At 35.0% G+C, this 18,101-nt stretch overlaps 1 protein-coding gene across 1 annotated transcript in view; it reads right to left on the reverse strand.

Annotated features, from left to right (window-relative positions):
* The window catches only part of LOC150094192 (exportin-4-like), a 541,216-nt gene that overhangs the window by 38,430 nt on the left and 484,685 nt on the right, over positions 1-18,101 (reverse strand). The window contains exon 22 of the mRNA XM_090412419.1: positions 8,122-8,264. Coding sequence (XP_090268545.1) covers positions 8,122-8,264 — 143 coding nt within the window. The remainder of the gene's footprint in view (positions 1-8,121; positions 8,265-18,101) is intronic.

Below are 18,101 nucleotides of genomic sequence, written 5' to 3' on the forward strand. Positions count from 1 at the left end.
GGTGTAGCATGGAATGAAAAGTTAGCTGAAAAAGAGATCAATGCAGCTTGGGGAATTTTCAAAAACTGTTTAGTAGATGCAATGTCTAAATGTATTCCAAGGGTGAGAAGGTTAAATAAGGTGGGTGTGAGAAGGATGAATAAAGAGATTAAGCATGCCATGCAGAGAAAAAGGGCATTGTGGAGACAGCATAAGAGAAGTGGAAATAACCAATTCCATGAGGTCTACAAAGACCAAGCAAGGAGGGTGACTTGGTTGGTGAGGGTAGCTAAAGAGAGGTATGAACAGCAGTTGGCTAATGAAGCCAAAAAGAATCCTAAGGAGTTCTTTCGATATGTAGGCAGCAAAAGAAAGAATAATTTGGAAGGATGACATTGATTGGAGAAAATGGTATAAAGACAGCTGATGCAGAATGTGTGGTGGAGATACTTAATGAGCAGTTCATAAAGATCTTTCAATCTTGTGAATGTGACTTCATGGAGGGATTGAGAGCAGTTGATGATGGGGAGGAGAGACTAACTGTAGGTGAGCAAGAGGTGTATGGGAAGTTGAGTAAACTAGATGTTAATAAGGCTGTGGGACTTGATAATATATCACCACATATTCTGAAAGAATGTGCCAGGGAGTTGACATCTGCCTTGACATATTTTTTAATATGAGTTTTGTACTCGGTCAAGTTCCTAAGGAGTGGAAAGATGGCAAGATTGTAGTATCAGTGGAACTTCATAAAGGAGGTGATCGAACTCGAGCATCAAACTATAGGCCTATGTGTGTCAGGTGTTGTGGTTAAGTTGTTGGAGAAGCTTGTGAGAACTAGGATCCAGAGTTGGGTTGATAACAATGGTATTATCTTTGATGGACACCATGGATTTGCTAAAGGGAGGTCATGTTTTAGTAATCTACTTATTTATTACAATAAAGTGAATGCTTCCTTGGACAGAGGAAAAGGATACACAGTAATATACTTTTTTGATAGAGTATCTCATGATAAGTTGACAGCCAAACGAGAGCAGATGGGGTTGGATATTAGATTGGTGCATTGGATTGGAGACTGACTATCTGATAGGTATCAACAAGTTGTGTATGGAGGAGCGTAATCCAGGAAAAGGAAAGTCACTAGCAGAGTTCCTCAGGGGTCTGTTTTAGGTCCATTGCTGTTTAACTTGTATATTAATGATATAGGTGAAGATTTGGATGGAGATATTCAGTTGTTTGCAGATGATGCAAAGTTGGGATGAACCATGAAGTGTAGTGAAGATGTTGTGGCCTTACAGGAAGACTTGAATAAATTGAGTGATTGGGCATGGAAATGGGGATGTGAGTTCAATGTTGCAAAATGTAAGGTTTTAAAATTTGGAAAACAAAGATGGGATGCAGAATTTATGCTTAGTGAGAATATATTGTTGGAGGTAGAGGAAATAAGAGATCTGGGGGTGATAGGATAAGGATCTAAAATTTAGGGGACACATCATCAAAATTGTGAAGACAACACAAAGGCTTCTGGGAATGATGCAGAGGACACTGACGTGTAGAAGTAGGGAGATTCTTGTTCTGTTGTATAAGGCTTTGATTAGGCCACACATGGTCTATTGTGCCCAGATTTGGTCACCGGATTTTCAGAAAGATGAAGAGATGTTGGAAAGGGTTCAAAGGAGACTGACTAAGGTAATTTCTGACCTCTAGAATGTCGAGTATGAGGAAAGATTGAGAAGATGTAATTTGCAGTGTCTGGTGGACAGGAGGAAGAGGGGAGATATGATAGAGACCTACAAGTTGGTAAGGAGTTGTTATAGGATCAATGCTGGAGAAGTTTTACAGAGAATAGTGGGAGATCAGGGGAGAACCAGAGGTCATTCCTGGAAACTGTATAAAAAGAGTGCGAGTAGGGGAGTGAGAGGCAGGTTTTTTTCGTGCAGAATTGTGAATAATCGGAATGCCTTGCCTGAGAATGTGGTGTTTAAAACACGGTATGATGAGCTGTGTGTGTGTGTGTGTGATAAAAGGACCTCCCAGATGAGTCTTTGACTCCATGAGGTCTTGGGGTGGTAATAATAATAATATGAAGAGGTAGAGATACCAATACTGATCAAAGCTCTTTTGATGAAAGAACCCTTATAACCATTAAATAAAAAAGTGAAAATACTTAATAAATCTCCTAATGAAAATAATTCCCCTAACTTAAACATATCAGATGATCTACGTATATCCCCTTTGTGGGAGATAGGAAAGATTAGCTGATTTAAAAAGTACTCTTATTATTTTTTTAAGTTAGGAAATTTAATAACGTTTTAGTTATCTTACATTAGCTACTTGTTAATGTTCAATTACAATTAAGTATTCTTGTACTGAAGAGGCTTTTGATACTAAGGCAAAAATTCCACATTATGTGTTTCATTCGAGTATTATAATTTATTTAAAAATTAAAGGTGTACTATTTGCTTAGTCATCCAGACATTCAGACATTCCATCTCCAGCACTGCTCTGATTTTTCTCCTTTGTTCAAACTGTCATGTGTAGTCTGCAGTTGAAAAGGAACACCAAATTTCAATTAAACAATGCCAGGTAGTGCTTACACAGCAGAACATGCTCTTCAGAGAAAATTAAAAAAGATGAACTGATAACGATGATGAGTGGGGTTGCTTAAGAGTCAAAGCAAGAAAACTAGGAGATACATCCATTCACACTCCAAGGAACATGTAGAAATAAATGGAATTTCTAACCTAATGTCCAATCCTCACCTTCTTGTGGTGATCCTCTTAGCTGGTACCCACTAGATCTAGGATAGCCTGAAAATTTGGGATTCAACCAAACAAACTGTATTCCATATTGGCTTGGTGGAAGTCGCGCTTGCAGCCTCTGTGCTAAGCTACCTGAAGATAGACTTAAAGTTCAAGTCTAGTTGCCACCTGGAGAAACTTTTTCTAAGCTTTTCTTCGACCACTTCTTGAGTTAGAATATCTCTGGCATGGGCAAGCGAGTTTTTCTTCCGGAAACTCGGATTTTTCATCCCATAATCTCAAGAAAATCAGCCACAAAAACCCACATTATTTCGGAAAATAACATATCCTGTTAGGGTTAAGTACAAGAAATGGCAGTACTTGTTAGCCCTTCTCTTCATCGATGGCTGCTTATAATTAGAGATAGTCATGGGCCAGCTATCTCTGATTGGCTATCAGTAGAGACTAAACTGCCCACTCAGTCTCAGTCACCAAAAGCTAGATAGGGTTAAATGGCCTCAGCTACTCCTATAAGGGAATAAAATGTGTTAGCTGATTAAAAAAAAAAAAAAACTTTCTCGCTTTATCTAAGGACAAGTTTCTACCTCTCGATTATCTGGACATGTACCAAATTCCTTGCTCTTGTGGGTTATCTTATTTCAAACAGAGAGATCTGCTTTTATTCGACTAGAAGAAGGATATTTACTTTTATTTGGTTAGAAGAACACAAGCCGTATATTAAATAACATGAGCCTGAACAGTCTGGACGTCCAGAAAATGCTATTGACATTAAACATACATTGGAACAAGACGAGTTCTTCATAAAAGTAATTTCCTCACAGAGCGGCTTTATAAGAAACGTGCAAAACTTTACTTCACTGTCCTAACTTAAACAAATCAGATGGTCTACATCTATCCCCCTTTGTGGGGAATAGTACTTTTTAAATCAGCTAATATTTCCTAACTTAATCAAGATATGTATATATCTTTAAAATAAGTTAGAAAATTATTGACCTTCTATAGTTATCTCACATTAGCTAATTAGATGGTGCTTTTTGGAATTGTCTGCTAATGTTTAATTGCCATTCTGTGATCTTGTACTGACAATGCCTATGATACTTATATAAAAATTTTATGCTAATAAAGTTATGTGAGATTTCCTCCAGTTTTATAATTCTTTTCAAGTTTTGGAGAAATCCACAATACCATTGCAGGAAGTTGTCATTTATGTTTGTTGTGTCCATATGGATTTTGGGTTTGTCAGAATATGCTTTTATCAGTCTTGGATTTTTCCATTTTAGAAAATTGTAGAAGGCCAGTGTTCACCTCTTCCTCTTCATGAAAATCCAAGGCATCTTCAAATTCTTTTCTATCCCAGACACTAGGTATTTTTCTGGTCATATTATCCCTTTCCCTCTGGAATGGACAAAGATATCCCTTTTATCTAATTAGATATGTCCTTTATTCCATAAGATGCACAACTTGTTATTTTTCAGGAGTTAGGTCATATTCATTTCTTTCTCTAATTCACTATTGACAAATTACACTACTCATGGATGTAATTATAAGAAGGTGTAAGAGCCATACATGATGAACATCCTACAACATGCCCTTTACTATTGGCTTCTCAGCATAAGCATGTTTTTCACTAGATACCCTTCTTGTTGTTGTCATTGTATAATGGTACTCTGTTATCTTGACATTAGTGCATTTGGGGAGCTTTGCACATATCCTTTATTCCCATGCTCTTTTTATTGCCACATCAGGCAGGATGGTAGAGGTACGACAGGCAGAGCATGACTATATTTTCATATTCTTATTTTCACTGATGTTGGGGATTTCAAGGTGTTTAAATTTAAGGATAAGATTCCTGGTCAGTATTAGGATATCATCCCTACGTATGAGAATTCTTATGGCTGTTACCCAATGATTTTTTAATTCAGAGCAAACCTCCTTGCCAGGAACATCAAAGATATCCCACTCTGATGTTACTTCTCAAGAAAAGTGGTGTTCACCTGATTGATGCTACTTGAAAGAGATTGACCTCATTGTTTCTGACAAGATGCTTTCGCAAGAATGTCTCTTGAATTTTTTTTTTTTTTAAACATATGTTGGGGATCTACCAATCCTTCAAAACCATTCTGGATAAAGAATAATGGCATTTTCTTGACTGAATGTTCACCTGTTGAATGAATAATGAGGAAAATATGAAATATTTGGAGGTATTTTTGATGTATTGATGATTTTAACTGTTACTTCATGTGCAGAGAGTTTCTGTACCAGTCTGAAGCTTATTCATTGTGTGGATCAGGTACCTCATTCTTGGGGGGGGTCCCTTACCAGAGCTTCCTCCCTACTATGCAGCTACACGTTGATGCCTAATATCTGTAAATGCTCCAGAAATTAAAATTGTCAGGGCTACCTCAGATGCCATGCCAGCAAGTCTTAGACTCTGTCCTGAGACCATGATGAAGAGACTTATTGCAACACTACTAACATTTTAAGGAGAACCTATTATTGGCAAGGCTACCCAGAAACTACTGCAATCACCCAATCCAGATATTCATGGATTGCATTGTATGACAAAAATCAAGGCGATGAATCCTAGCAATGACAGCATGGTAAATAGGTGAGTAAATACGATTCCAAAGTAGAGCAAAAAATATGAAAAGAAAACATGAGAGATTCTACAGTACAATAAGGGAGGGCAAGATTGAGGGGTCCATTTTTCCATGTATTTATCACAAATACTTCATCACAGAAAAAAATGACCAGAAGTACTATATAAATTAGTAAAAAGTTACATTCCAATGTAATTAAATTCAAATATCATACTGAGAACAGAATGGTACAAACTGGAATTACAGCCAAAGCACAGTCCAGGAAAAGTGAAGAGGAAAATTTTAAATGAACTACAAAAAAGTGCAAATATACACTGATTAGTAATGTTTAACAATTTATTTCAACAAAAAAATTTAACTGAACTCAAAAGCAAAAATATCAACTAATCACATATTGTTTTACAATTTATTTTCAAAACAATATTGGACTGGTTTACATATACAGTAGTAGCTATCTATGTAAAAAAAAAAAAGCCTAATGTAAGCAACACACTTTTATAGAAGTCAGAAAAACTATTATAATCATTCCTGACTTGAACAAAAATGATTGCTTGTTTATCACTGATTTCTGGAAAGCTTTCTCCTTCAGAAAAATGTTACAATGCCATTACCAGATTTTTTTATTACAAAGTCTCTAATAATGTATTATTTCTGATTTTACTCTGCCCTATGTTTCACCATTTCTTTATTAAATTGCTATATTGTGTTTTTGCTTTGCCATAATTTATTGAAATAGTTACATTAATGTTTGGAATATATTACCTCAACTACTAGAAGTTTTCTTACAAAAAAAAAAAAAAAAAAAATCAATAACTTACATCACAGAATCAAAGTTAGAAATAAAGCACTTGATCCAAGACAAGTAGAAACAACAGATATGAGGGTTCCGAGAAAAATTCGGAGAGTGAAGATGGCATTAATGGCAGAATAATATTAAAAATGAAGATTAAGAAAAGAACTTAACATTATTAGCATTCAAGAATGAGTCAGCACAACTAATCTAAGGTGGTATGGCCACTTAAATAAAAAGGGTGAAGAAATGTTAGCAAATCAATTGATTGATGAGAAGATGACAGGAAAGAGATCCAGAGGAAGACCAAGGTCTAAGTGGATTGATCAAGTCAGAAGTGGCTTAGAAGAACCAAATATTAGATATGACAGTATTAGAGTGATTACAAATAACAGATTGATTTGGAGGAAAATTTTTAATAGGAGATTAATAATACTGTAAACTTAATCATGTAATGCTGTCATGGTAACCTTAACACCCCTCCCCCTTGGGGGTGCATATCAGGAAATTGATGATGATGATACATTAATCACAGTTAAACATTTAATTGACTAAGATATTAAATATAGTATATTACAGTGGGAAATTTAAAAATTAAACAACAATGAAGGATCATTTCCATTCTCCTTCACTGTTGTGTAATTTTCTAAACAGTACAGGAAATAATTTTTCTCCAATCTCTATTGAAGATGCAGAAATTATTTATAATTCAAAACTTCCACCTCTAAATATTCCATTTGCAGAATTGAAAGGCAACTGTTATATCACTCTTCCCAATATAAATGGAAAATGGACAATGTATTTTCACTTGATCCCAATAGACTTCAAATACTCAGAAGTCATCATGCAAGGCTCAAGAATTTATGGAATTCCTAAGTTGCATAAACCAGGATATATCCTCTACATCCCACCTCTCTCCCTGAACAGGCCATTCTTTCTCTCATATTAAAAGTACAAGCAACTTTATATCAAAAACCAAGGATCTGAAACTTGATTCCCCAGATTTACTATTAAGTTTTGGCATGGCTTCACTTTAACTGACATGCTGGAATATTTAACATTTGATAATAGTTACTTAAAGTTTTAGACCTTTTTTTTATGTCTGTAATGAATTCAAGATATTTTAGATGAAAGAAAAGCTTTATTGATAAATTAAAGGGATAATAACAGCTCTCCAATTTCTCATATATTTGCCAACTTCTACCTGGAAGGACTGAAGAAAAAAAATATCCACTTTTAATCCCAAACTTTCAATACCAATTCAATATATGGATGATGTTTTTTTTTTTTTTCTATTTAGAATATATTACCTCAACTACTAGCAGTTTTCTTAAAAACTTAATAACCTACATCACAGAATCAAATGGGAATATCTTCCCTAGATGTCCTTACAAAAAGGGAATTAGAAGGTTTGTTATTAACATCTGGCTATATCACCAACTCCAGAACATCTGTAGCTCCATTGGTATAGATGAAGTCCTTTGGTCAGAAGGACTTGGGTTCGATTCCCTTCCAAGATGTGAGGAATCTTTATCTGCACAAGCATCTACAGACATAGGACACGCCTGGAGGCATAGAGCTAACCACCTTATCCCCAAGGTGGTCACAGTTTTGAATCGTAACAGGCCATTAGGGCTTAATATATGTATAAGGAGGATATCACAAATCTGACTTATCAAGTTGGTATAACCAGCTAACCAGCACACTTCTCTCACCATCCTTCACCGAAGTATGGCATTATGAAATGCCTTCTTTCAAGAGTGCATGTTATCTGCTGTTTTCGCTGTTCATTATTATTCTCTAATGATAGCAAAATGAAGAAAGTTATGCTTAAATTGCCTTTCTATACTGATCTGTTTTTTACACAAATGTTATGCTCAAATCACATTACAAGAATTTCTCAAAGAATCACATAATTAATTGCTCAGAGAGCATTTATTTATTTGGTAATCTATAGTAAAAAGTATCTGTGCTTGAGCATTTTTTTACTCACCTTCAAAAATGGTTGCAAAAGTTCTGAGATTAGAGGACTGTCAAGAGAAGGCTTGATTATATGGTTATAATAAACATATAATCCAAGTACCGACAGGAAGTCTAAACACATTGATGTCACCTCTGGAGTAAATATAGCAATAGCTAAGGATATACCAATAATTATCTATCACAATATTACAGGAATTAATTTTAAATAACATTTTCAAGTTCCTCACTTCAATATTTTACTTTTCACCATAATGATAATTATCATGACTATGAATTTAAATTAGAAATTATCAATTTTGATTCTCCTCCCTTAAAATGTGCAAATAAATGCACATTTTATTGCTGAGAAAGAAAACTATACACTGCCATCTAAATTTTCAAATCAATTTTCATGTGGTATCAAAAAACATTACTCTAGTTTATATAGCCATATTGCTAGCATAACAATTTTTTTATCAATATCAGAATTCCTGGTCAAAGATTGATAACAATCATTTTGGGGGGAAAAATATTAATTTAACATTAACCTAATCACATCAATTTGAAGTATACACTAAGACAAATTTTTCAAGATAAATATTTCTGGTGAATCAAGCAGCGGATAAACATACTAAACTCTAGAAATGAACAGTGAAAACTATACGGGGGGGGGGGGGGGTAATTTTTACAAAAGTAGCACTGTAATCCATGATTGGTTAAAACAACCCACCCTACACATTTATTATCAGCAAAGACAATTAACTGAAACTGAGTTATCTTATTACAAGTAAAATGACTATTCATCCTGATTTTTGGAGACAATCCCAGCAACAAGACTTGTCCTGAAATATATTTTTTCCCAATTTTTTTATTATTTTTGCTTTCTGGATTTTATTCACCATTAAGAGCTAGTATAAAAAATATCAACTTATATTATATAGGAAGTGGTAGGAAATGCTGGTATAGCCAAAAATATACATTCTTAAGGAAAATATTCCACCTCCTCTTAATTAATGCACCTAGTTAATATTTCCATGCTGGACTGGACTTTGTATCATGCCTTACTTCACACTAGTACAGCATGAGAAATTTTCGGAGATGCATTAAATTTGCTTAAAAAATATATCTTTTGTAAATTACATATTTACAAATAAAATGTATTTGTAGATATCTAATTTACAAAAGATGTGTCATTTAAAAAAGTCTCCCATTTTCCAAATTCATCAAAAAAAAAAAAAACCTAGCCACTTTATCTTAGAGCAGACTGGGAGAATGTCTCTAGTGATGTTTTTCCATGACATACAATGCCATGCTTTAGATGTACCAAGTTGTCATTGTGTTCACAGTACACACACATATCTTATAATAGCTCTGTAACTGAAATTACAAGAAGTAAGACTGCATCAGTGGAATGGTGTGAATAATTACTCTTTGCCCATGAAATGATGCAGAAGCTAGTGAAATAGGCAGGCAATATCTGGAGGTACACAATCTTGCTGCTCAAAATGTAGTAGCATTAGATATCTTCTCAAAATCCTGTCTCTTTTGTTTATATTTACTATTAGGCCTTGAATGATGTGCTGTAACAGGTTTTTAATGAAATTAATATTCCAGAAGCACAGCTGTCATATTATTACCACTCAAGTAATGAAACTTGACTATCAGTGCAAGCTCAGGTAACATAGAGAATGAACACTATATATTTTCCCAGGTCATTTGCAGACTTAAAACAAAAAAAAAAAAAAAAAAAAAAAACAGTAGGGAGATATCACTAATAGCATGACCTATCCTTCCCCAATGTCATTCTCTTCACATATCTTCCTTTCCTAATAACTAAATATGACTAGGTTTCATATGCAACATAATTCTCAAGAAAACCATGATTATAGGTAGTTAATTATGGCCATTTGGTATTAACAATAAAATGATCTCTCAATTAAATTACTTTTAATTAACTGAACTTTGAAGAGGTTAGTGTGTTGCCATGTAACTGTACCTTCATTTATCCCACCATTCAATTACCTATCCAGCAAGCTGCACTCACACTGTGGTTGGTATACACACAATATATATATATATATATAATTTTTTTTTATCTATTGTGCACTGAAAATTGCATGTCTTCATTCTTTCTTCATAGACAGCAGCCATATTATTACCACTCAAGTAACAAAACTTTACTATCAAACGCAGGCTCTGGTAATATGGGAAACAACCACCATATACTTGTCTTAAGAATAGTAAAGGAGATAGTGGTCATATCCAGAGACCAGACACCACCTTACCCAATCATCTGTGGACCCTTTTTCATTATTTGAAAACCAGGTAACAAAATTTGGACAGAGTAATCCATGTCAACTGATCAAAGCCTTAACAATGGAACCATAATCGCCTTACTTCTATACCTCAATGTCCTCCAATCACTGTCATGCTGTCCTCGTGATTTTAGCAATATGCCCTCAAAATTTTAAATTTTAGTTCCTTATCCACCATCACCCTCCACTTTCTTCTCCGCTTCCTCTAAGATATCCTCACCAATCTTAAACTCTACAACCCATCTTTGCTTTGCATATTTTAAAACTTTAGGCTTTGTAATACTGAACCAGTGATCCAACTCACTTGTCTATTCACCTAGTCTATTCATGTCCTCTTGCAGAGCCATATCTGCTCTACTTCCCATAGTTCTTATCAACTATGCATCATCTCAAATAACTGCATATCATCATTCAAACCTTTCTCGATATCGGTAACATACCAATTAAACAGCAATGGTTGTTAACCCATCATTGCTGTTTAATTTGTATTTAATCTAAACTCCTGGTGCACAGTCAATCCCAGAAGAGGAAAGTCACCACTAGTGACTTTCCTCTTCTGCCATATCATTTGCCCATACACAACTTGCTGATACCTAGAAGACAGTCAATCTATCTACAATCCAACCCCATCTGCTCCAATTTAATTAACAGCTTATCATGTGGCAATCTAGCAAAAGCCTTTGCAAAATCTAAATAAATCATTGTGTCTGCATCTCCCTGGTCTAATGCATTTGTCACCTTGTTATAATAAGTAGATTGCTAAAACACAATCTTCCTTTAGCAAACCCATGCTATTCATCAAACAGAATGCTGATTTTTTTAACCCAAGTATGAATCTTGTTCCTCAATAAATTCTGTAACACTTTAATGACAACCCTAGACAAACAGATTATCCTATAATTTGAAGCCTTAGTCTTATGAAGTGTAACAATTCTGCCCACTTTCCACTACTTTGGAACTTGGCCCAATGTGAAACTCATGATAAAAAGGTATGTCAAAGTTGTTAACTCCCTGGGGCATTCCTTTAAAAGGCATGGTGATATATCAAGCCCTATAGCCTTAGTAACATCAATGTACTCAATTCCCCATGTATTGCCTTCTCACCCAACATTAGTCCCTCCTCCATCCTTCCCACTGCACTAAGTTCTGCATGATTTCATATTCATGAGGATGAAATACCTTTATGAAATGCTCGATTTCTTAATTATATACTCCAAAGTGGTTATCATTCTACCATTTTTACCAACCAATATCATCCTTCCATAATCATGTTCTATGAATTGGCCGCATACTGAAATAATTTCCTTTTATTTTTATTTTATTTATTATTTTTTTTTCATGGCTAACTGCAACTCATATGCACTTCTGTTACATGTGCCAAGATAGTCAATTTCCTTGCCTGCTCTCTGTCCTCAAGAAACTGGCTATTTCATTCTACCTCCATAATGTCTTATCCTTTCATATTAAATGCCTAACTTCCTCAATCATCCATTTCACATCTACCATTTAACCTCCTAATCTTTGGAATACAATCAAGCACTGCCTCTGTTAGGGATCTGGAGTTGAGGCACAAGCAGCACTGATCGCTTTTCCATCCAATTCCTTATTCCATGATGAAGTCCTTGGATGATTGGCTCCAACCCAAATGATCACTTCATGCTCATACTCACCAAATGGAGAGAGAGAGATTAACCACTCCATTCATAAATAACATCCTCTGAGAGAATGATCATATCTTGATCTTTATATGACATCTATTACGTGTTCCTTAAGGTAACTGTTTCTCAATAACTTGAGAAATATACTTGTCCCCGCATTGCTAGGTCTATAACAACATCCAAGTAAATATTTCACTCTGTCCATGTCTACCTCACATCATACTGTCTCAAACCAACTGCCACTATTTTTACCATGCATATAAGAGGATGTTATATCTTGAATGGGTATAACATCCTCTGCTATCAGCAACCCACTTTTCCTTCCTGTCTATCATTATGAAAAACATAATACCTTTCTATCTCTATTCCTGCCATGATATTTTCCTCATCTAGTGATGTCTCACTTACTCAGAGAATTTTATACTGTATAATGGATGATGCCGTATACAGCTGAGAGCTCTAGGACACAATGTTTACAAACAACTGGAGAGAGATTCCATCAAGACTAAAAGACTTTTTAGTGTCTAAGTAATTTAGTAATTTTCCAATGCCTTTTTTTGTTGCAAAACTACAGGATGTAAAAATTTGAGGAAAAGAATGATAGTCGTTTAGAGTAATCTGATGATGGATTTCATAGTTTCCAGTAGCTGATCCAGCTACTGTAACAACACACTACCATATATTTTATCTTCTAAGCCCTGACTTCGAATGATATCCTGAAACTCGCTGCTACATGGAACATTATTACTATTATTGTTTTCATGAGTTCCTGCCATAACTGGACACAACATCAGATATCATAAGTAGCAGCCCCCTCCTCTCCTATTTCTTCTGTCCTTCCTAAAAATACTATATAATTTACCAGGGTTTGACATATTACAAACAAAAGGCAACTCGCCACACAAGAATTTACTGGCAGAGCAAAATCTACTTGCCAAAGAAAAGTGAATGAGCAAATTTGTGAAGCCCTATCTTTTACACCCAATTCCAGTTATTACACATGACTTTGGGAGCCAGGTTTCACTAAATGCCAATAATCTTAAGCCAAAATGTATTTACCAAGGCAACAAATTTGGTCCCTTTGTTGCTAATACTCTTTGCATTTCTGTGTAGACATAAGTTACTTTCTGGCTTGTTCGTATATTTACATTTACAGTCTCCTTGGTCTAGTTGGACAACTTTCTTTGTTCATTGCCAAACACATTCAAAAAGTCTGAACCCCAAAGTGTATATTTATTCACCAGATTCATAACCATGCTCAATGACATTCATATTATTGTCATATTTGCATGCCATAGCTGATCTTATACACACACATACATATGCACATTCTCACCATTCCACCCATTCTCATATTCCTCCTTACATCCTCATAACATTTACTAAAAATATAGAAAAGAGATAGCTTGTTTTTTCTTAACAACAAAGGCCAGAATTATTTTGATATCAATTATGAAATCATATTATCGATAACAACTAAAAAAATAAAATATACCAATATCATTTAAACATCCAAAAACATATAAACTATTTCCTTTAGACAATATTACTGTTATTTCATTAGAATCACACTTTTTTTTAATAGGAAAACTTCTGTGACACCATTATAAGCATATGCCAAAAATTTTACCATTTCAAGCTATAGTGAATATATATCTGCCAATTAGGATATTGTCAGAAAAAACAAAATAATCTTGATCCTAGCAAACACAATGGAGAGAGAATTCTTGAAGTAAGCTTTCGTTGCAGAGGTTAACTTTACTGTATTTGCTAGGATTAAGAAGAATTTTTTGTTTTTTCTGACAATATCCTAATTAGTAGATTATTTATTCACTGTAGTAGCTTGAAAATCCCAATTTCTCTCTCCTTTATGCTGTCATTTTACCTTTTGCCAAAAGAGTATCTCTCTCTCTTTCTCTTCTACTTCTTCTCAGTTGCATGACTCCCAACAAATCAGACTTCATGGTTATGCAAACAAGTTCCAAACAAAATGCCTGACTGCAGTTATTGTATAACTCATTATTTTCACAAAATTAATTCAAAAAATAATATTTATAAATATTTTATAGTTCTTTTATTTTTCCATAATATAATGCATGTTTCTTTATTATTAAATTCTCCTACTTAAAAACATTTACCTAGATAACCATATCAAAGTGCCATTACAATTTTAAACTTCTGCACATTTCTACTTAAAAAAAAGATGGCTTAGCCATCGTTATTCTATTGTGCAATAACCAAAAACAGATGGTATAATACCAAATATGCAACTTCTTAAAAGCTAAAGAACCTTCTCTATTAAATAAGCCAATGAGGTGGCAAAATTAATAAAAAACAAAACCTACAACAAATTAACCTGATTTTATTACTTCATTTTGTTAGCCTCATTGGCCAATTTGCTAGTGTATCTGATCTTCACCCAACAGGCTGTAGGTTCAATGTTTATATCCTTGACTCAAGCACGAGTAAACAAAAGTTTGAACGTTAATGAGATTTACAAAGAGATTATTTATACATGGAAACAGATGAACTTGCATCAAATTGCCATAACCCATAATGTTAAGAGCACATCCTTTCAGATGTGTATGGTGTCTTGCATTATGGGAAGTGTCACCATCAAGACAAGCTGAAACTCTTCTCGAGGTTTGTTTTAACATATCACTGGTCTATAAGTCAAGACCTCGAAAATAGTGTTCAAGTCGTAGAATGATTATAACCACCTCTTGTTCAGGTGGAGCTAGTTATAAGATGAGAGATGGGGAAAGTCCATACCTGAATAAGCTGTCCTATATCAAGTAACATTTTGCTATTCAGGGTAATAAATGACTACCCCTCCTCTGTTTTCTTATTTTGGAAAAAGAACTTTTGCTGATACTAATCAGAACTAAAAACACTAAAGGTATGCAAAGTCAAAAACATACACATTTTAATGGTAACATTCCTTAGGCCACAAATTACAGGAGGTAAATAACAGAGGGTGGAGAACTCTGAATCCCCGAGAATGTTTCATGCTAGAGAAAGCAGTTCAGACAGCAAGATGCAAAATTTTGGCCAGATTATATTACTGTATATTATGCAAAAAATTTATGGTAAAAAATACTACTTAAAGGGTTCGCATTATATGCAAATCCTAAAAAATATAACATCTTATTAGACTTGCACACACACACACACAATATATACTACCTAATACCTATGCAACCAAATCTACTTGACCCACTCGCATTCGGCGACCGAGCGCGCATCATATCTGCGCATAAAGCTACTTACATTACTGGCATTATGAGCAGATACGATGCACTCTTCGTCGCCGAATGATAGAGCACAGTTAGGTATATCAGTTTAACCACAGTTCATTTTAAATATTATTCGGTAAACAACCCTAGCCTGAAAATGAGCCAACAGAAACATAAACATTCATCTTTTGTAGCAGGATTTAAATTGCATGTCGTGCAGTTTGCAGAAGAACATAATAACAGTGTTGCTATGAGAGAATCTGGGAGTAATATTAGCAGAGAGTAATATTAGACTTTGACGTAAGCAAAAAGACAGTCTCGCAAAAATCCCCAAAATTAGACTTGGACGTAAGCAAAAAGACAGTCTTGAAAAAATCCCCAAAACGAAATGTACCCGTCGTGGAGATGTAGAATCCTTACCAGAAATCGAAGAAGAGCTAAATGAATGGATTTTGATGCAATGACAAGATGGCATTATATAGTAACAAGAAATGCAATTCGGTTTCGAGCTCTACAACTCAAGAATGGTAAATTCAAGGACACACCAGGTATTTCATCTTTTCTTGCTTCGCCTGGGTGGTGCAACAGATTTATGGAACGCAAAGCATTAACATTACGACACCGAACAAAAACTGCACAGAAGTTACCAAAGCAGCTTGAAGAAAAAGTGCAGTCCTTCCATAAATTTATCATAAAATTACAGAAGTGTCACGGATATGAACTTTCCCAAATTGGCAATATGGATGAGACACCCGTGTACTTTGATATGCCTGTGAATCGAACAGTAATGTAAACTCGGTTGGTGAAAAGCGTGTCTTCATAAAAACAACGGGACAGGAAAAAATGCATTTTACCGTTGTTCTAGCATGCATGGCAGATGGAACCAAATTAAATCCAACAGTGATATTTAAAAGGAAGAAAATTCGAAAGCATATGAAATTTCCACCAGGTGTAATTGTTCACGCCAATCAGAAAGGTTGGATGGATGAAGAAGGTGTACGATTGTGGCTGGATCAAGTATGGAACATACGTCCAGGTAGCTTGTTACGTCAACAAAGCATGGTAGTCTGGGATATGTTCTGGGCGCATTTAACAGAGGCAAGCAAAGAGAAAACACGTGAGCTACGTATGTACAGACCTAGCAGTCATAGCTGGTGGCCTAACTTCCGTTTTGCAGCCGCTTGATGTCAGCTTGAATAAACCATTTAAAGATCACTTACGTGAAAAATGGAGAGAATGGATGGCATCTGGTTTGGTGAAGATGACAAAGGGTGGAAATTTTCAGAAGCCTGAGATCACCCTAGTCACCAGCTGGGTTAAAGAAGCATGGGATTCAATACCATCTGAAATGATTCAACGCTCATTTCTTAAATGTGGAATAAGTAATTCAATGGATGGATCCGAAGATCACATCATATACGAAAGCGAGGATGATGCACAACAAATTGGAGAGCATGAAGACGCTGACGACAATGTTACACTGATGACGCAATCCCTACAGATGAATTTATAAATGAAATGCTTGACGACTCAAAAGATGAAGAAGAATTTAAAGGATTTTGACATTTTATTTTAAAATAAATATTTGTTTCGTTAATTCGTATTGTATTATTTATAACGTTATGGAACAAGATTAACAGATCGCATTATACGTGGACATGGCATTTTAGGGCTAGTTTTCAAACAAAATTTCTAGTTCGCATTATACGTGATAATATACGGTAGTTAGAATTTTGCTGGTGGATTTACTGTGTCATTGTTACTTGTATATTTTTCAAAAGTGGTGTTTTGAATTCTGTTATTATAAATATAGCAAGTTTGATTTTCTTAGTGACTAATGGAGGTAACTATACGTATATGATTTCTTCTTTCTTCTTCTTCAGCAAACTTGGGGACATGCTACCAGATATATTTTGCCAGCAGACAGAATTAAAGCAAAGTAAATAAATATTTCTATTCATCACAAATAGCATAGAAAATATTATCTGATCCAAATTCACTGGTCCACTTCATATGTTACCTTCCAGGACAAAATCTTATCTTAACAGGTAGCTGTGCATTCAATTCAGTATCTGAAAAAATTCTGACATCTGTGCAAACATTGAGTGTATGATGATTGTGATATTTAAAAATTTCTCTATAGATCTGTTTAACTGGCAACAGGTTGATGCCTTTATGGGAGGCTTCTGTGAGTAGGGATCATCTCAGCTCAGGACAGGTAATTTGTTGTTACCTAGTCTAAAGTAAGGAAAGATCTCCAGTAGATATTTAATTAGATGGTTACTCAGATGTGTAGAAGAAGGATTTTCTTGATAACACTGATATAACTATACAGAAAACAATTTCTCACTTGGTTAGACTATAATAAATTTAGTTTAATCATTTATCCAAGTATAAGCAAACAAAGTTTGCACCTGAAAATATCTTCAGGACTGAGGTAAGGTAGTGCAACTCCGAGCAAAGGTGGACCAAGCTCTCATCACTCCTTGTCTCAGTATCTCCCATAATGCAAAACACATCTCCTTGCAGACATGTATACTGCTATGCATTAAGGGAAGGGCACAACTGCAAGGAGATGTGCTTTGCATTATGGGAGATACTGAAAAAAGGTGTGATGAGAGCTTGGTCTACCTTTGCTTGGAGTTGCACTACCTTACCTCAGTCCTGAAGATATTTTCAGGTGCAAACTTTGTTTGCTTACACTTGGATAAAGGATTAAACTAAATTTATTAAACTGAAGCCTCTTTGTGAGCTTTCCTGATTCTGATGGCTCTAGAAAAACAGACTGTAGATTGTAGAGAG

Source organism: Typopeltis vanoorti, chromosome 22 (genome assembly GCF_054136105.1).
Source record: "Typopeltis vanoorti isolate ZY-2024b chromosome 22, IOZ_Tvanoo_1.0, whole genome shotgun sequence".
NCBI classification, from domain to species: Eukaryota; Metazoa; Arthropoda; class Arachnida; order Uropygi; family Thelyphonidae; genus Typopeltis; species Typopeltis vanoorti.